General features: G+C 42.3%; 1 protein-coding gene across 1 annotated transcript in view; it reads right to left on the bottom strand.

The window, feature by feature from the left end:
* The window catches only part of ARFGEF1 (ARF guanine nucleotide exchange factor 1), a 1,069,199-nt gene that overhangs the window by 627,482 nt on the left and 424,845 nt on the right, over positions 1–16,872 (bottom strand). Inside the window, exon 10 of the mRNA XM_085605493.1 lies at positions 2,901–3,135. Coding sequence (XP_085461619.1) covers positions 2,901–3,135 — 235 coding nt within the window. The remainder of the gene's footprint in view (positions 1–2,900; positions 3,136–16,872) is intronic.

The following is a 16,872-nucleotide window of genomic DNA, read 5'->3' as shown; positions in this document are numbered from 1 at the left end:
CTGGGATGGTGTCAATCCCATAGTAACACATTGATCTCCAGTTCCCCTTCTGGCAGAGTATCATGTGTTTAGCAGTTGCATAGGCAATGTCTTTATTTTTCACTGCGCGAATGTGTTCAAGAATACGCTTTTTTAGTGGGCAGATGGTGCTCCCCACGTATTGCTGTCCACAGGTGCATTCAATGACGTAGATCACGAATTTGGTGTTACAGGTTATTCTTGTCCCTATCGTTACAACATTTCCGTTAGGCTCTGTAATAGTTCTTGTGTTTTTGCCAATCTTGCATGCCTTGCACGAATTGCATTTGGTAAATCCATTTTGTTTTTCTGTTAGCCAAGTTGTATCTTCTTTTTGTACAAAATGGCTTTTGACAAGCATATCCCTGAGAGATTTGGTTTTTCTGTATGTGACAGTTGGTTTGGTGCCAACTAGTTTTCCTATGTCTGGGTCTTTCATGATTAAGTGCCAATGTTTTCTGATTTTGCCCATGATGGTGCTGCTTTCTTTACTGTAGGTAGTTACAAATCTCGGTATTTGTTTTTCATCTTCAGGTGTTGGTGTCATTTTGGGTATTAAGGTCTCTGCTCGGGTTTTATTGTCAATTCTTTTTTTGTTTTTCTTGAGAGTGGGTTCTGAGTAACCTCTCTCTCTGAACCTTTCCATGGATTCATAGATTTTGGCATCGGCATCTGATTACGATCTAGTGGATGTATATAAGGTGCAATAGAGAAAGGACTCACTGACCGTGACCAAGGCCTTGTTGGCTGAAACGCGTTGGTGGAGCTGTTTGGCTAATAAATTTACTTGTGAAAAATCTCTCTCCTGAGTGCCGCATCTTTGGAGATATATATATATATATATATATATATATATATATATATATATTCCAAGCCTCTTTTGAGAGTTGTGATTTCCTTTAGAGAGGATATTTTTAAATATAAATGCGTGTCATTTGTGTATTGGTGCCCCATTTGATGTTCGAGTTTACATGAGTAGCCCAAGAGGTTCCACGTGGAGGTAAAAAACAGACTGGTCAAAGTATGGACCCTTGTGGAGCCCCGCAAGTAGTTTTTCGTATTTTAGATTTGAGTGCTGTTAATTTAACTATGTTGGTGTGACCAATTAGAAAAGATTTTAACCAACTGAGTATTACTAACTATTTTAGTCCCATTCTGTTTACTAGTGTATTTAAGAGAGTTTAATGCCTAACTGTGCCAAAACCATCTGACAAGCCTAGTAGAATTAACAGGCAAACCTCCATTGTAAAGTATTTGCAGAATACCATCCAAGATTATTACTGAACGTTTCTGCACCATGCCCTTCTGTAAATCCCTTTTGTGAAGGGGAAATAAGAGAGTTATGATTAAACTATTTGTTTGTTTGGTAGACTACACATTTCTTAAAGGCTTTGCCTAACAATGTTAAGTTAGTAACTGGTCTGTAGTTGTCGAGGGTTTTTGGACCAGAGTTGGCCTTTTTTATTTTTGAGGCTGACTGGATGGTAGCCTTTTTGTAACATGTTTATCAGAGCACTCAATATGGTGCAAGAAGGAAGAAATTGCTTTTTATTAGTTTAGCAGGTATTAGGTCATCCAAGTAGAATGCTGGATACTTTTGTTTGATCATCTAATTGTAATTCTTTGAATAAGCTCCATGGGTTGTTTGTTTTCAGTAAATAGGTAGTATATGCAGACATGGAAGGATGGAGTTTATTTCTAATTCCATCCCAAAATAATCTTAAGAACTCGTTGCCTTTTATTCTCAGAAGGGGTGGTGAGCTTCGGTTTAGGATCTGAAGTGTTCTTGTTGATGGATTTGAATACAGTTTTTTGTTAGATTCAGAGAGAGTGCAATTTGCTTTTGAACGTACACTGCTTTCTCATTTTATATTTCTGGTTTAAATTTTACTTTTTCAATTTCAATTTAATTCTGGCTGGCTTATTCATTTTCATGGTCTTTTCCATGTGTTTAGAGGCAGCTTTGACTTTATGCAGTTTTTCATTGATCTATGGCTTAATAGGCAAGTTTCTTGGGCTATTTCCCTCTTTTTGCAGCCAGTTTATCTTCAAAGTTTTCTAATCTTTTCATGTAATTATTTAATGTCAGTATGTAAGTCGAGGTTGCCAAATTGTGGAATGAGAAAGATTCTCAATGCTTCTTTAGTAATGTTCTTGTATTTTCTTATCACCATTATCTCTCTTGTTTATGGCTGATGTATCTTATTTGCTCCTGAGCACAATGTCAAAGAGCATTGGGAATTGATCTGGCCAATCAACTTTATTTGAAAGTAGGTGGGAGATTACTGCAATTGAGGATATATGATCAGGTCTAGGATTCATATCACAGTCCTGCATTTGAAAAGTTGTTCAAAAGAATAAATGACATGTAAGGATGCCTAACAATAAAGGACAAAAATCAGAATTCAGGAATGAAGCACAGTTATATGAGAAAGTCGTTAACACTTATGGCAGTTCACTACAGCACACAGGTTATCTGCTCTGACAAAGATTAGACAGCTAGAACCACAACCCCTGTGGCTTAAAGCCTTTACAGGGAAACGCATTTGTCATGTATGGAAGAGTAAAGAAATTAGACTGAAAGGTGAGAAAGCATCTGCAAGTGCACCCTTTACATCTCTGCAGTGGTTAGTTCTTTAAGGCTCTCATCAACCCTCAGTCAAACTATTTTTTCGAGCACTACATTTCTGGCATGTCTAGCAGATCCATATTCTGCTAGACATGCCAGAAATGTAGTGCTCGCACGACCATTTTTCTTCATTGGTAGACAATTTAATGAACATAAGTGTAGGTAGATAGTACTTGGAAATATGGAGGAATGAATATTACATAAAAGCGTGACTAAAAACACACCTGTGAATTTTTTTAACTGCATCACCTACCTCAATTTGCATCTTTAGATGTGTCTTGAAGTTGGACAGCAAGGTTAGGAAGATTGAAAGAGAGAGTTCAAAAACTTCTGGAACAGATGAAACTCCATTCTTTGAAAGTGCAACACACAGATACTGCTTAATAGCATTGATAAACATCTCATTTGTCTTGAAAACTGGTCCTGCGTTCTGCAAAATGGACAGAAGCAACTGCAAGGAAATAACCTTTGACCTCAACTCGTGGGACCTAGAATGAAACAGTAACACTCAGATCATAGGTACACTAGCAACGTTGCAAATCAGATTTTACTGACCATAATCTTTTCAGTAAAGTAGAAAGTTCAAATGATAATGCAAAATGTCAAAGAGAAAACAGGGAAATTAAACCAGTATGTTTTTTAAAGCTAAAAATTAAACAAAAGTTAAAGTGGCATAACATTTTTTAGCTTCTTTTATTTCGGATTTTTTTAACAAATGGCATTAAAACACGAATTATATGTAAAAGACTGCAGGACACATACAGGATTGTCAAAGAGAACTTTATTCTGCCTCACCTACCAACATCCTGAACGTCACCCTGCAACACACAAGTAGGGTGACGACAACAAGTTCCAAGAGTATGACATAGGTAGATGCAGTGGTAGAGATACTTACACATCTTCTCTCATAACAAACAGAAGTATAACATAATACACTGAAATAAGGAACAATCAATGAATGAGTAATACAAAGGTATACTAGTTGCACTGAAACATACATGCAGCTTAAAAATAAAAATAAAAGATTATACCACATATTCCTTGAGATATGCAGGTTTTTTTCCTAATGTGTTTGCTCTTTACTTGCAAAACCTTGTTAGAACCACCATCACCCTCACCTTACTTTAGCCCCCATACAAGGTCACACCTGGGATACAAGAGTTGTCAAACACACAACCCTTCTTGCATACAGAGACCCCACTTAAATTTCAGATGCAACCGTCAATAGTTTTTATGGCACTGTAGAAAATCTTAACCACCTCTCAAGGTTCTCTATAATTGTACAATGGTAATGCCTCAATAGGTGCTCTGACCCTGCCACAATCCCCAACACCCACCAAGATTCTACATACTCTATTCCTTTCATCAAAGCAGGATTTTCTGTTTTTGACATTTCTATCTCCATCTGCCTCCATGTATCCTGCTCAAATACACTTAACCATACCTTCCGCCAAGACATCAAGTCAGGTACAAGTTTGGAGTGTGGGAGATGCCCACGAAACAGCTCGAATGGCGTCTTGCCAGTCGTTGCATTGGGAGGGAGCCTGTAGAAAACCACATGATCTTAAGGACACACTTCCAGTCCAAACAGTTCTCTATTGACAGCTGAATGCCCTTCTTGAGGGAATAATTCAAGAGTTCTACCCTGCCATTGGTCGTTGGATGATGGTGAGAACATTTTATGTGTGCGATAGCACACACTTCAATAAAACAATGTACTTCTTTTCAGCAGAATCGAGTACCATTGTATGCTAAACAGAGCATGGAAAGCCTTCTCAATCAAAAAGTCTGTTAAAATACATATTGATAAGATGTGATGTAGTAACTGTGAACACTTACTATTAGAAACATGCTCCTGTTTCCTGCAAAGCTGAGAGTGGTGCAAGGAGGGCAGCCGTATTTATTTATGCACCATGATTAAGTATTGGACCGGTTAGAGAGCAGACACCGAATTGGAGTGCATCGTGACACGACTGTGAATATCCGGAAGATGAGGAGCAGAACAAAGCCTAGCAGAACAGCGAAAAGTGGGGCATAGCAACAGGCCTGGAAGAGTCTTGGGTTGAGGTGCAACAAGATGACACACTGGACACTGAGGAAGGTCACACTTTGCTGTCTCCAGGGACCGTCAAGGAGCTCACCCCATTGGACTTGCTGGAGGTTGCTGATATATGAAACATGCTGATCCCAGATCAGACAAGCCAGGGGAACCGGGGGTTTTCTTCAGGATACAATTTGATTGAAGATTATGTGGATTCTGGTCTTACTTTTGCAGGTCTCCTGTTTTAAATGAAAATCACCATAACAATGTTGGGAAGGCAACAGGTGTTTTTATATTTTCGGAAATTAAGGCAGAAGGATGATATTTGAATAATTCAGGGATCTACAGAGAGTCACGCAAAAATGGCGCAGGACACACAGGGGTAAGGGTAAAACTAATTTGTTACAGGGCTAGCCTCTGGATGAGATCAGACACTAGCAGACCTTACAGGTTTGACCTAGGGTGGCAAAGCAGAGCCGATTACTCTTTAGTTATGGAGGTCGGGGAGGATAGTGCTCCACAGGGACTTCTCTGCAGATCGCAGTGCTGGGAGTTCAAGACTCCCTCTGATAGTATAGATTAGCGTTTCAACAAATTATGAAGTTATGCAACTTTTAAGTGATAGTTGCAATATACTTAGGTGGTACGTTTCTCAGTGGTATCTGATATGGGAAATATCGCAGTTACATAGTTCAGGGTGTTTTTTTCGGGGGGGGGGCACATTGGGTTTCGGGGGGGTGATTGGTTTTGAGATGGTTGTTCATATATTATCGAGCAATAATGACAGAGCATCAGCACAAGAGCAATTCTCATTACACCATAACATTGATGGCAGTAAACTTGAGTATGCTATAGTGTCATGGGACAAACCTAAACAGCAGTCGTACTACCCTCCACCTCTCCTAGGCATGGGTGGTAACAAATAAGAACAGCCAGACATGGTGGGAGAAGTAAAAGTTATGTACTGGAATGTCCGAGGACTATACGACCATACTAAATGGTATATAGTGTATATCTACCATAGGCGCTATAAAGTGGGAATGTTGTTTTTAGAGTGGGAAGGTTGTTTTTACAGGAGACCCATTTAGCTGATACAGAAGCTGCTAAATTAAAGAAAAAAAGGAGAGGGCAGTTATATTTATATACTTATTCAACATATGCACCAGGAGGTCCATTTTGGTGGCTCTCGAAATACCGTTACGAGAGGCTGATGCTGATATATAGGGCAGATTTATACTGACATACGGCTTCTTAAATGGGATGGAGATGTGCCAACTAAAAGTATATGCATCTAATAATGATGAAAGTACTTTTTTTCTGGAGGGTACTCAATGTGCTGCCGCCATACATAGGAATCCTCCTCCTCTGAGCAGGAGACTGCAATTGTATAATTGATGGAGAATTGGATAGGTTGCCGGCGAGCAGCCATAAGAAGGTGTGAATGATGGAAGCGCTGGATGAAGTAATGGCCTGAGCAGTTTGCATAGACCTTATATCCCACGCAAACATAATTCACAGTTGTTTCACCTATTCACAACATGTACAGGAGGTTAGACAGGATATTGATATAGGGGGACTGATACCTCCATTGGTTGTCAATATACAATTGGCAGGGGACCTGGGTAGATTCCTTTCAGACCATACACAATTACTACTCTTTTTTAAAAAAAAAAATTCTTTATTGATTTTTATATCATCAAAAAGCCAGGACACAAACATTATATTAAGTGTGAGCCAATTAGTTATATCATCAGATAGATCAAAACATAACCAATACAGAAACATAAAATTCTATTCATAGCCAATTAAGAAATGGGGACCATAATTTTAACCCAAGTGCCCTTCTATTCTTGCCCTTTGTTTTATAAACAGCAGTTTCCAAATGATAAACAGACAATAATTTAGCTCGCCAGTAACTAAAGACGGGTGGTTCAACATCCAGCCAGTGCGTAGTGATACAGCAGCGAAAGATTGACATGCATATAAATAAAAATCTATCCTCCAGATCCGTTCTTAGACAAACGCTGCTAGTTTGTACACCCAAAATAACAAGTTCTGCTGATATTTGTGTTTGGACACCTAAATAGTTTGACAAGAAATTCTCTATGTCTCTAATAAATTGACTTAACTTTGGACACAAAAAAAACATGTGTATCGTATCTGCAGCATTTAAATCACAGCGGTTACACTTGTTCACTTTACCTGGTGCCCATCTCGCTAGTTTAGCAGGTGTATAGTATAAATCATACATGGACATAAAATGTTGACTCATTAATGATCCATTATATAACGTTTTGAAAGAAATTTCTATAACTCTATGCATGTCGAGTCCTTGCACATTAAACTTCTTTATCCATTTGTCTTCCAGCATCGGTGTGTCATCTTGGTAATTAGCCATCAACAATTGATAAATATGGCCAATTCTCGGTCGTTTCCGAAGTGCTTCAATAATTTTAACCTTCTGAAACACATTTTGATTTTCTGAACAATTTCTATCTAAAAAACTCCGAACCTGTAAAAACTTAAAGAATTCTAATCGAGAAAGACCATATTTTTGTTGTAAAAACAAAAAAGACACTATATGTTGACCCTCCATTAGATCGCCCAGTTGACTTATACCAGCCCGATGCCATCTATGCATAATAGGGTCTTTAAAGATATCTGGTAACAAAGGGCAATTAATTAAAGGTGTATAATAGTTTAAATTAGTGGTAAGTCCAATTTTTTTTTAAATTTTCTTCCAGATCTCAAAAACGGTAAAAACAATTTTAAATTTGGTTTTCTTATAATAACTCGGTTCAATAATGCGAACTAAACATTGACGTGCTTCCTGTCCTAGTAACATCTCATAAATTGAAGGTCTTATTGCCTCATCTAAATAAATTTCTTTAAACAATAAGACACCCATATTCTGTAAAAAAATAGACCAATAATATAATTGAAAATTAGGAATTGCCCAACCCCCTCTATCTCTTGGTAAAGTACATTTTTTTAGAGCTCTTCTAGATCTATGATAGCTCCAGAGAAACCTGGAACACATTCTTTCAATCCGATTAAATATAGACATAGAGAATAAGAGTGGGATAGTTCTAAATAAGTACAAAAACTTTGGAAAAATAAGCATTTTCAGAACGTTACTGCGGCCATATAGTGATAGATGAAGATTATCCAATTTCTCTAAGGTTTTGTTAGCAGAGGCAATTACAGTATCAGTGTTTATTTGAACAATTTTGTCGATATCAGCAGTTATTTTTATTCCAAGATATATAGATTCCGCCTCGAAATGCATATCTTGTGGGCGTCCAAACTCTGAGTGAAGCAGTTGGGTCTTAGCAACGTTAAGCTTATATCCAGAGTACCTACCAAAATCCTCCGAAGCTTGTATTAACTTGGGGAGGGCAGACTTAATATCTGAGGTAACAATAGCTATATCGTCTGCATATGCAAAAACCTTATAAGCTATGTCATGTATGCAGACTGGTTTTATTCCAGCATTATCATCCAAGCTACTTAAAAATGGCTCGATATACAAGGCAAATAGCAGAGGCGAGGTAGGACAGCTCTGCCTTGTCCCCCTAGTGATTATGATATTACCAGAGAGTTGACCTGCTATACGAAGCGCTGCTTTTGGATTTTTATATAAAGCCTGAATAGCCTTAATAAATTCCACCGGAAAGCCCTTCCAAACTAAAGTTGACCACAAAAATTTCCAACATACCCAGTCAAACGCTTTTTCAGCGTCCAATAAAGCCACTGCAACAGAAGAGCTCGTAGCCTGCGCCCAATCTAATAAAGAAATGATCCTCTTAATATGATCTGTCGTATCACGCCGTGAAATAAATCCATGTTGTCTCTTAGATACCAGTAGAGGCATAAGATTATTTAATCTGTTTGCAATAATTTTGGAGTAAATTTTGCTATCCGCGTTAAGGAGGGATATAGGTCTATAAGATCCCATATCCGTATCTAGCTTCCCTTTCTTCAAAAAAATTACTATAGTGGCCGTTGACCAAGAAGCCGGGGAATTACCCAAAAAAGCTTGTTGACACACTTGCAATAATTCATTTTTTAGCATATTCCTAAAAGTACGATAGAACTCCAAAGGGATCTGATCCGGACCCATTGCTTTGCCCAGAGCGAATGCTAATATAGCTCTTTCAACTTCCTCCCACGTTATTGGGGCCCTTAAACATATTGCCTGTGCTTCGGTAAATCCCGTGGTTGGAACTCCCGACAAATAATCCCTCCCATCATAGTCTAAAGTCTCAGTAGACGGGGCTTTGTAAAGAGATTGATAGAAATTTTGAAAAGCCCCCAAAACCCCTTCTCTCGTTTCTTGCAAAACCCCATTAACGTCTCTAATTTTTGTTATATCGTTATATACAGCTTTTTGCCTTATTCTTTTAGCCAGAACTTTTCCAGTTTTTTCACCAAATTCGTATGCCAGCTCCTTATATTGTTTATATTTTAAGGCAATTTTATCCGCCAGATTAGAATACACTCTAGCCCTATTCACAGCAAGTTCTCTTTGAGCACCTTCTGGATCCTTACCCAACCTGATTACCTCAGCCAGTTTCTGTTCGGCTAACATAACCATCCTAAAATCTTCTTTATATTTACTTAGCAGTTGTTTACGTCGTGATAGGGAGAAACTAAGAGTTTCCCCTCGGACTACTGCTTTAAAAGCATCCCATATAGTTTGTATGGATGCTGTGCCTTTATTAAGCAAAAAAAACTCCTGTAACACTTTGAGCATAAATTGGCGATATTCCTTATCTCCGAGCAAGCTCCGTTCAAAAGACCATGAGTGTTGTCTAATCTCTATTTGTGCATCAATTAAAAATCCCAAAACTAAAGGATTATGATCAGATATAAGTTTAGGTAAAATCTCTAACTCAATTTTACCTCGATATTGTAGAGAGACAAAAAAATAATCTAATCTAACGAATTTTTTGTGCGGAGCAGAGTAGAAAGTATATCCTAAATCATTCACATGGGTTGCATTCCAAGTATCAAACAGACCATGATCTATGATTAAATCCCTTAGCGCTGTAAATAAACGAGGCTTCCTACCCTTATATAATGAAGTTGTCCTAATATTTAAATTGGCATCGAGATGGATATTCAAGTCTCCACATAAAACTAGAGGCTGTGGCCATTGAGCTAGCTCGAGATTAAGAAAGTATATAAATTCCGTATCATCCAGATTAGGTCCATAAAGATTACATACTGTAAATCTGCAATGTCCAATCTGACATAAACTGATCACCCAGCGCCCCCATTTAGCCTCTGCCGATTTGACACATACCCCTAAACCTCGTCTCATGAGGGTAGCAACTCCCCTCTTTACTCCTGTTTGTTTAGAACATGCGATCAGTTCTAATCCAAGTTTCCTCAAGCAGCTCCTTTTAGCCCATGGAATGTGGGTTTCTTGTAAACAGAGTAAATCAGCATTTATAATCTGAATAAATTTAGTAAAAACCTCTCTTTTTTTCACATCGTTTAGCCCGCAAATGTTAAGTGAACAAATTTTTATTTTCTTAGCCATGAGACCGATTTGAGAAACCGAGTTTGATTATTACAGACCAACATCTTCTCAAAATACCTAGCTAAAGTAATTAAGATGATATATTGTTTATAGATTTTTTTACCTTTAACATGGAAATTAAAGTTTCCCGACTCAAAAAATTTGTGTGTCCAGGCAGTTGATGATTTTTCACCCCCCGTGCACCCTTCACCCAGCACCCCACCAAAACCCCAGAAACCCAAACCTCCCCTCAACCCCCCACATCTCACCCAACCCACCCAAACCACCACATGAGGCATAGGGACAAACAGCCCTAATGAGATGGTCTACCGCTTTCCCTCCCCCAGCTGCAAGGAGAAGCTTAATAGAGACCAAATCCCTTATACATATTAAATCCTATATTACAAGGAATGTAGAAATTCAGCGGCCATAACCTCAGAAAAAAAAACCTAGTTTGGCCTTTATGCGTAACTTTAAGCTTGGCAGGATTTTGCAAAAAGACGACAGCACCTTTCTCTTGAAACCCAGATATTAACTGTCGTAAATGCCAACGTCTTGACACAGTTTCCTTACAAAAATCAGGTCTGACAAAAAAATAATAATCTTTTGCCAGTCTTTTCTTATCCGGTCTAGCCAGGCCAAACACAGCCTCTCTAGCCAAAAAGTTATTAAATCGAACCAAAATAGCACAAGGTTTCTCTGGCTCTCCCAGCCTCACTTTCCTCACATTAAAAGGAATCCTATGAGCCCTCTGAATCTCTATAGACCAGTCCCATGAAGTAAGTTCCGGAAAGGCTTCGACAAATAAATCGCACACAAATTTTCGAACATCAGCTCCTTCTTCTTTTTTCTCTGGAATGCCCAAAATGCGAAGGTTCTTTCTCCTGGCCTGATTTTCTAATTCTGCCAGTTTAAATACTACATCATCCTTGTGATCACATATAGTACTAATTTCAGTTTTCTGCGCCGCTACTATATCTTCTAGAGCCGAGATTCTTGACTCTGCTTCAGTCATTCTTAAAGCTGTGTCCGAACAAATCTTAATTACTCGTCGCACAGAATTTTGCACTTTCCTACAGGTTGCTTGCATACGAACATTCTCTGCTTTAATCTCGGCCCTATGATCCAACATAGTATTATAGATTGTTGACAACGTAATCCCATGATCAGATGGTTGTATGGCAGAATCACTTTCTGTGCCAAAAGCAGAAGTTTCTTCCGAAATCAGGCCAGTTTTTGTAGATCCTATAGATATATTGCCATTTACAGGGCATTCCTTTCCTTTTTTAACTTTTTTTACTGTGGTAATCGGAGAGACCTTGCTTGAGTCAGCTTCATTCTCCGTGCTATTTTCTGCCTCATTCTCAGACCATTCCTTACTACTTTCATCCGATGAAAAATCAGACAGGGAATAGAAATTCTCAGTGATTTCTTGAGAACCAGCATTCACCTGTAGTAGCTCTTCCTTATTCAACTCTGCTGCCACTGTTTCAGCTGTTAAACCAACAAGATCATCAGTTGAATCTTTAGAAAAAGGGGTATTAGATACTTCAACTCCCAGAACCCCCCTACCAGGTTTAGAGAATGCCTGGGTTTCATCTGTTAACTGTTCCACCGTTAAAGCTGTTTTCTCCGGGATAGGTGGAGGTAAAGCGGCAGATTCTACCAAAGGTGAAATATTGCCGGACACAATGTTGCCAGTATCGGGAAGAGTCAAGCAAGTCTCACCTGTCTGCTCAGTCTGCAACAAAGTATCCCCTTTAGCCGTCTGTTTACCAAACAACTCCGGCAAAGTCATTCCTCCATGCTTTCCCACACGGGCTTTCTCTTTTCCTGCACCTCGATCCCCTTTCCTCTGAGTCGGGTTGCTCGAATGCTGAGCGCCCGCCGCACCGTCTGCTGACTCCCCCGGCAAAGAGTTCTCCGTACCAGCTGCCTGAGTCTTCGCGCTGCGCGTCGTCGATTTTGGCGGCATCTTAGACCAAACGCTGCTACCATGTCCCCCGACAGAGCTCCGAAGGACACACCACACGTGAACAGTGGGGAAGCGAGCATAGACTTCTCTCCAGTATCGACCGGTAAGTGCCTTCCAACCGTCACAGATTTTGGCGGCAAAGAAGGGTTTGAGAGCGCCGACAAACATTCAAAAGTTAATAATTAGTAAGAAGCTTATTTAAATGTAGAGTCCCATACAGGCATTCTCCAGCCCTTTTTTCGTGATTAATCACCGTTCTGAGGTCTTCTCCAGAAGTGAGGAGAGGGAGCTGGGCTGTAACACAGCCTACACCACGGCGGCCATCTTGCCTCTGCACAATTACTACTCACTTATACCTGGGCTTGTTGTAACCCAGCTTTCCATACTTGGCAGTTTAATCCTGAAGCCCTAAAAGATTTGGTCTTCAGCACCGATATAAAGGAAGTAAGAGAGGGCATTTTAAAGGAAAATGGGGAACTACGTCAACCAGGGCAAATTAATGGGATGCACTTTAGGTTGTCTTGAACGGTGAATGCTGTGACAAAATTTATGGAATGAACTTCCAATTACAAAAAGATCTACAGAGACAGGAATATCGATAGGAACACCTACAAGAGCTGAATCAGGTGATAAATTATGTAGACAAAGATACAACAGTAGTGAAATGGAGAATAGAGGAATTATCGAACATTACTGACAGATTTACTCTACAAGCGTATAAACAGAAGCTGCTTAAATAAGGGCACAGACCCAGCAGACTCGTGGCATGGCTACTGAAACGCAAAATATAAACACAAAACACCAATGATCAAGGCCCTACAAGGAGACGGGGGCGTGATTAATGGACTCAAGTCTCAATAAATAAAGTGCTGCGACAGTTTTTAGCCAACTTCTATAAGCACCTACATCAACTAGAAAGTGCAGACTATACAGAATTCCTCAATGGGATAGGACTTCCGAGGCTTTGTAGAGAGCTGATGGTGGAACTGGAGAGGGATCTTTCTAGAGAAAAATTACTAGAGACCTTCAAAGGTATGCCCAGGAATAAGGCACCGGGAACCCATGGACTCCCACCTGAATTTTATCAGTTAGAAATGGCAATGCTCTCTGACCAGCTCATGGAGATTTTCAAGTATCCAAAACTTTGAGAAAATTACCACAAACAAAGTGAGAAACATTATAGTAATTCAACCAAAACTGGATAGCTCTTTCTATGTTTAATGCAGGTATCAATGTGTTGTCCAAAGCAATGACTATTAGATTACTTGTTGGTGCATGAGTACCAATGCAGCTTTATTTCGGTCAGAAGCACCCTCATGAATATTCAGAGGCTCACTCATGTCATGCACTCCATACAGGGCTAAAACATGGAAGAGTATTGGTAGCTTTGGATATTGAAAAGACTTTCAATAGTATAGACTGGGAGTATATGTGGGTGGTACAGGCGAAGATGGGATTTGGTTCTAATGTTCTTAGCTGGATATCTTTGTTATATGCAGATCCCACAGCTAGGGTCAGGTCTAGAGGCTACATATCAGACAGATGGCGTATTGAGAGGGGTACCGGCAGGGATATTTTCTCTCCCCACGCCTCTTCCCCTGAACAATGAAGTCACTGGCAGTGCATCTGTATGCAGTGATGAAGCAATGGAGTGATTGAGTGGGAGATACAGAGCATTGTATGCAGATGACACCCTTATGTATTTAGAGCAATTTCAATGCTGAAACTATTTTTGGAGTTGTGGCAGTTTCGGAGGGTCCCTGGTCTGTTTATTAATAAGGCAAAGTCTCCAGTTTTCCATTAGCATGACTGGAAGGGCGAATGCGTGAAACGCTACAAAAGGGAGTACTGAGATGGGAAGCAGAGAAATTTATGTTTGGGAACTCAAGTAGCACACACGGCTGACAAACAATATGATTACAATATGGGCAGAGAGCTAGCTGGTCTAAAGGCCACAGCTGTGTTTTGGAATACAGCACCATTGTTTGTTTCGGGAAGGATCTCGGGAGCTAAAATGGAATTTCTACTCAGCAGCCTATACGTACTACAGAACTCACAACGCCCGATACGCAAGTGTACATTCAAAGTAATAGACAGCCTTTTGATTTTCTAGATATGGGCAGGTAAGAAAAGCAGAGTAGGCTTCGGGATCCAAAAACTGGATACAACTGAAGGAAGCTTTGAACCACCCCGATTTAGAACTGTATTATTTGGCAGAAAATTTCCAACATTCTGCCAGATGGTGCGCGGCAGACAATAACTGGGAGAAACAGTTGCTGGCGGGTGTCCCAGGGGCAGCAGATTTAACAAAATGCCTGATGGCAGAGGCATGGCACGTTAACCAATGCCTCTAAATAGTTCAACAAGAGGGGCGTGGCCAAGATGGCGGGCTGAACAGGTGCTTGTCGCGGAGGTTCTCCGCTCCCGGCCCATTTCTCTGGCTAAATCTCAGCATCGAGCCTCTGTCGGGACTGAAAACAATGCGGAACGATGAGGGGACGCGGGGCGCCATCCCAGAGAACATACACTGCGAGGGCTTGCTCCCGCTTGACGACATGTGCGGTTCGCGGTATACACACTGAGGCGGAGAGGAAATGGCACACAAGCCAGACGACAGCTAGAGTGGCGGGCAGAGTGCTCGCAAGAGGAGCTCCGATAGTGAGATCAGCGACACTATGGAGGCTGCCCGCTGAGCTTCAGTGAGTGCCCGGAACGGCAGCAGAGACAGGAGAGACCGGCACGCAGCACAGGGAGGCCTACGGTCTGGCAGGGGTGCACGCCGCCTGAGAACACCGAGCGTGGCCGCCTGGGCCGAGCGGCACCTGTCCTCGATTCAGAGGTAGATCGGGAGGGGGCCTTAGCGGCGGACGAGCCCCAGATGCACAGAAACTCTTGTGGCCCAGGTGAGGCGCATCAGAGGGGCGGCTCCAGAGCGGGTGTCCAGGGTCTCTGGCTGGGCTCAGGGCTGTGCTGAGGCCTGGTGTGGGCGGGAGGCGCAACAAGAAAATGGCGTCTCGGCCCAGTAACATCTGAAACAACTGTTACTGCGCTTCCCAGCGGACTGCCTGAGTAGGGAGACGGGGCGCTCACATTCGCCACCTCAGGGAGAGACAACTCTTACACGAGCACCTCCAGACAAGCTTGATACGGAGAGGGGTCGCCTGCTTGCAAGACAGAACACGGAAGGCCAGGGGTGCCTGGGCATTGAGCGTAGAGCCGCCATAAGCGGAGTCGAGGGGCTGAGCGACAACGTGAATTCAGAAGGGCGAGAGGGACCAGGGGAGTGCAGGTACAGATGAAGCAGCGCAGTGGACTTATAAACACTGCCCCCGGTCATCTGGAGGCCAGTACTGGAGGACAACGATGAGGGTGTAAGTGGTGGGCCCTGCGTGCCGACCTCGGGCGAGTCCTCAGAGAGTGGACCTGGAGTCCTCAGAGAGTGGACCTGACAGACAGGGAGCGACAGCAGTGACACGAGGTGCGGCGGCCGCGAGAGAGACCGGCGCAGTAGCATCCACGGACTGGGGACTCCCGTCAGGGTGGGGCGCCTCCAGAATCCAGTGCAGCATTGGTGGGCCATCCGTGGGGGACAGCTTACGAAGGGCTGAACTGCCCCACAACTTTTCCTCAACAAGCAGCTGCTGGTGGGCGCGATCGGCCCAGGTCGGGTGTGAGGTAAAGTTCTGCCCATAGACCGGCCATTGGGCTACAGGCCACAGTGGAGACACGAGACCACGGTGACGTGCCATACAGTGATGTCCAGGGGTTCATAGAGGCCGTGTGGGGAGCAAAGGAACAGACATCCGGTCAGAGCATTCGGCTGGCGGAGTGGGGTAGAGTCGGCCACAACCGCCTGCTAGAGGGATCACACAGCAGTCAAAGTGGGCCCTGCATGGTGTGTAGCAGTGGGGTAGCCACCTGAGACCCCAGAACACTGCAAAAGAGAGGGAGACATCCTGGGCAGCCAGAGAGCGTAGAGGGGACTGCTGAATTAAACGCTGCATATGAAGGTGGGGCGGAGGTGAATCCGGGCGAAGGTTGTCTGCCGCCGGAAGATAAGGAGACATATCCAACCCACAGCAAAGGGCAGTAGTGTTACATAGACTGCCCAGATCGTGACGAACACTGGGGTTACCTCCCCCCATACGAACGGCCCAGAGATGTCCTCGGTGAGGAAGAAAGGGGAAAGATCTCTGAAGGAGATGCTCATCAAAGGACCCCCTCCAAAGGACAAAGGGAGTGGGACGTTCCCAGGCCCGAAAGCTCCTACAGACACGGAAGACGGAGAAGTTCTCATTACCCGCTCCTTCCTCGAATCGCTCTTCAATGTTCTCAGGAAAGATTTTCAGACACTTAAGAACGAGGTGACGAGCGAGGTACGAGAGATCCGCCACGATGTGGATGCAGTCGGGGAGCGAGTGGCAGCAATTGAAGAACGTGAAATAACCAAAGGAGAAGAGATCGAACAACTCCAACAAGAGGTGCTCCGCCTGCGAGATCAACATCTGGATTTGCAAGCACACGCGGAAGATCTCGAGAATCGTTAACGACGAAATAACATTCGTGTCAGGTGAGTCCCCTTGAAAACGGAGGGGTCGGATGTGACCCAATATTTCCTGGGGCTGTTCCGCGACATCTTAGGAGAGCCACAGCATTTTGAAATCCGCATAGACCGATCACAC

Source organism: Triturus cristatus, chromosome 5_1 (genome assembly GCF_964204655.1).
Source record: "Triturus cristatus chromosome 5_1, aTriCri1.1, whole genome shotgun sequence".
Classification (NCBI taxonomy): domain Eukaryota; kingdom Metazoa; phylum Chordata; class Amphibia; order Caudata; family Salamandridae; genus Triturus; species Triturus cristatus.
Note: the sequence above shows the minus strand (reverse complement) of the source record. Positions and strands in the feature narration are given on the sequence as shown.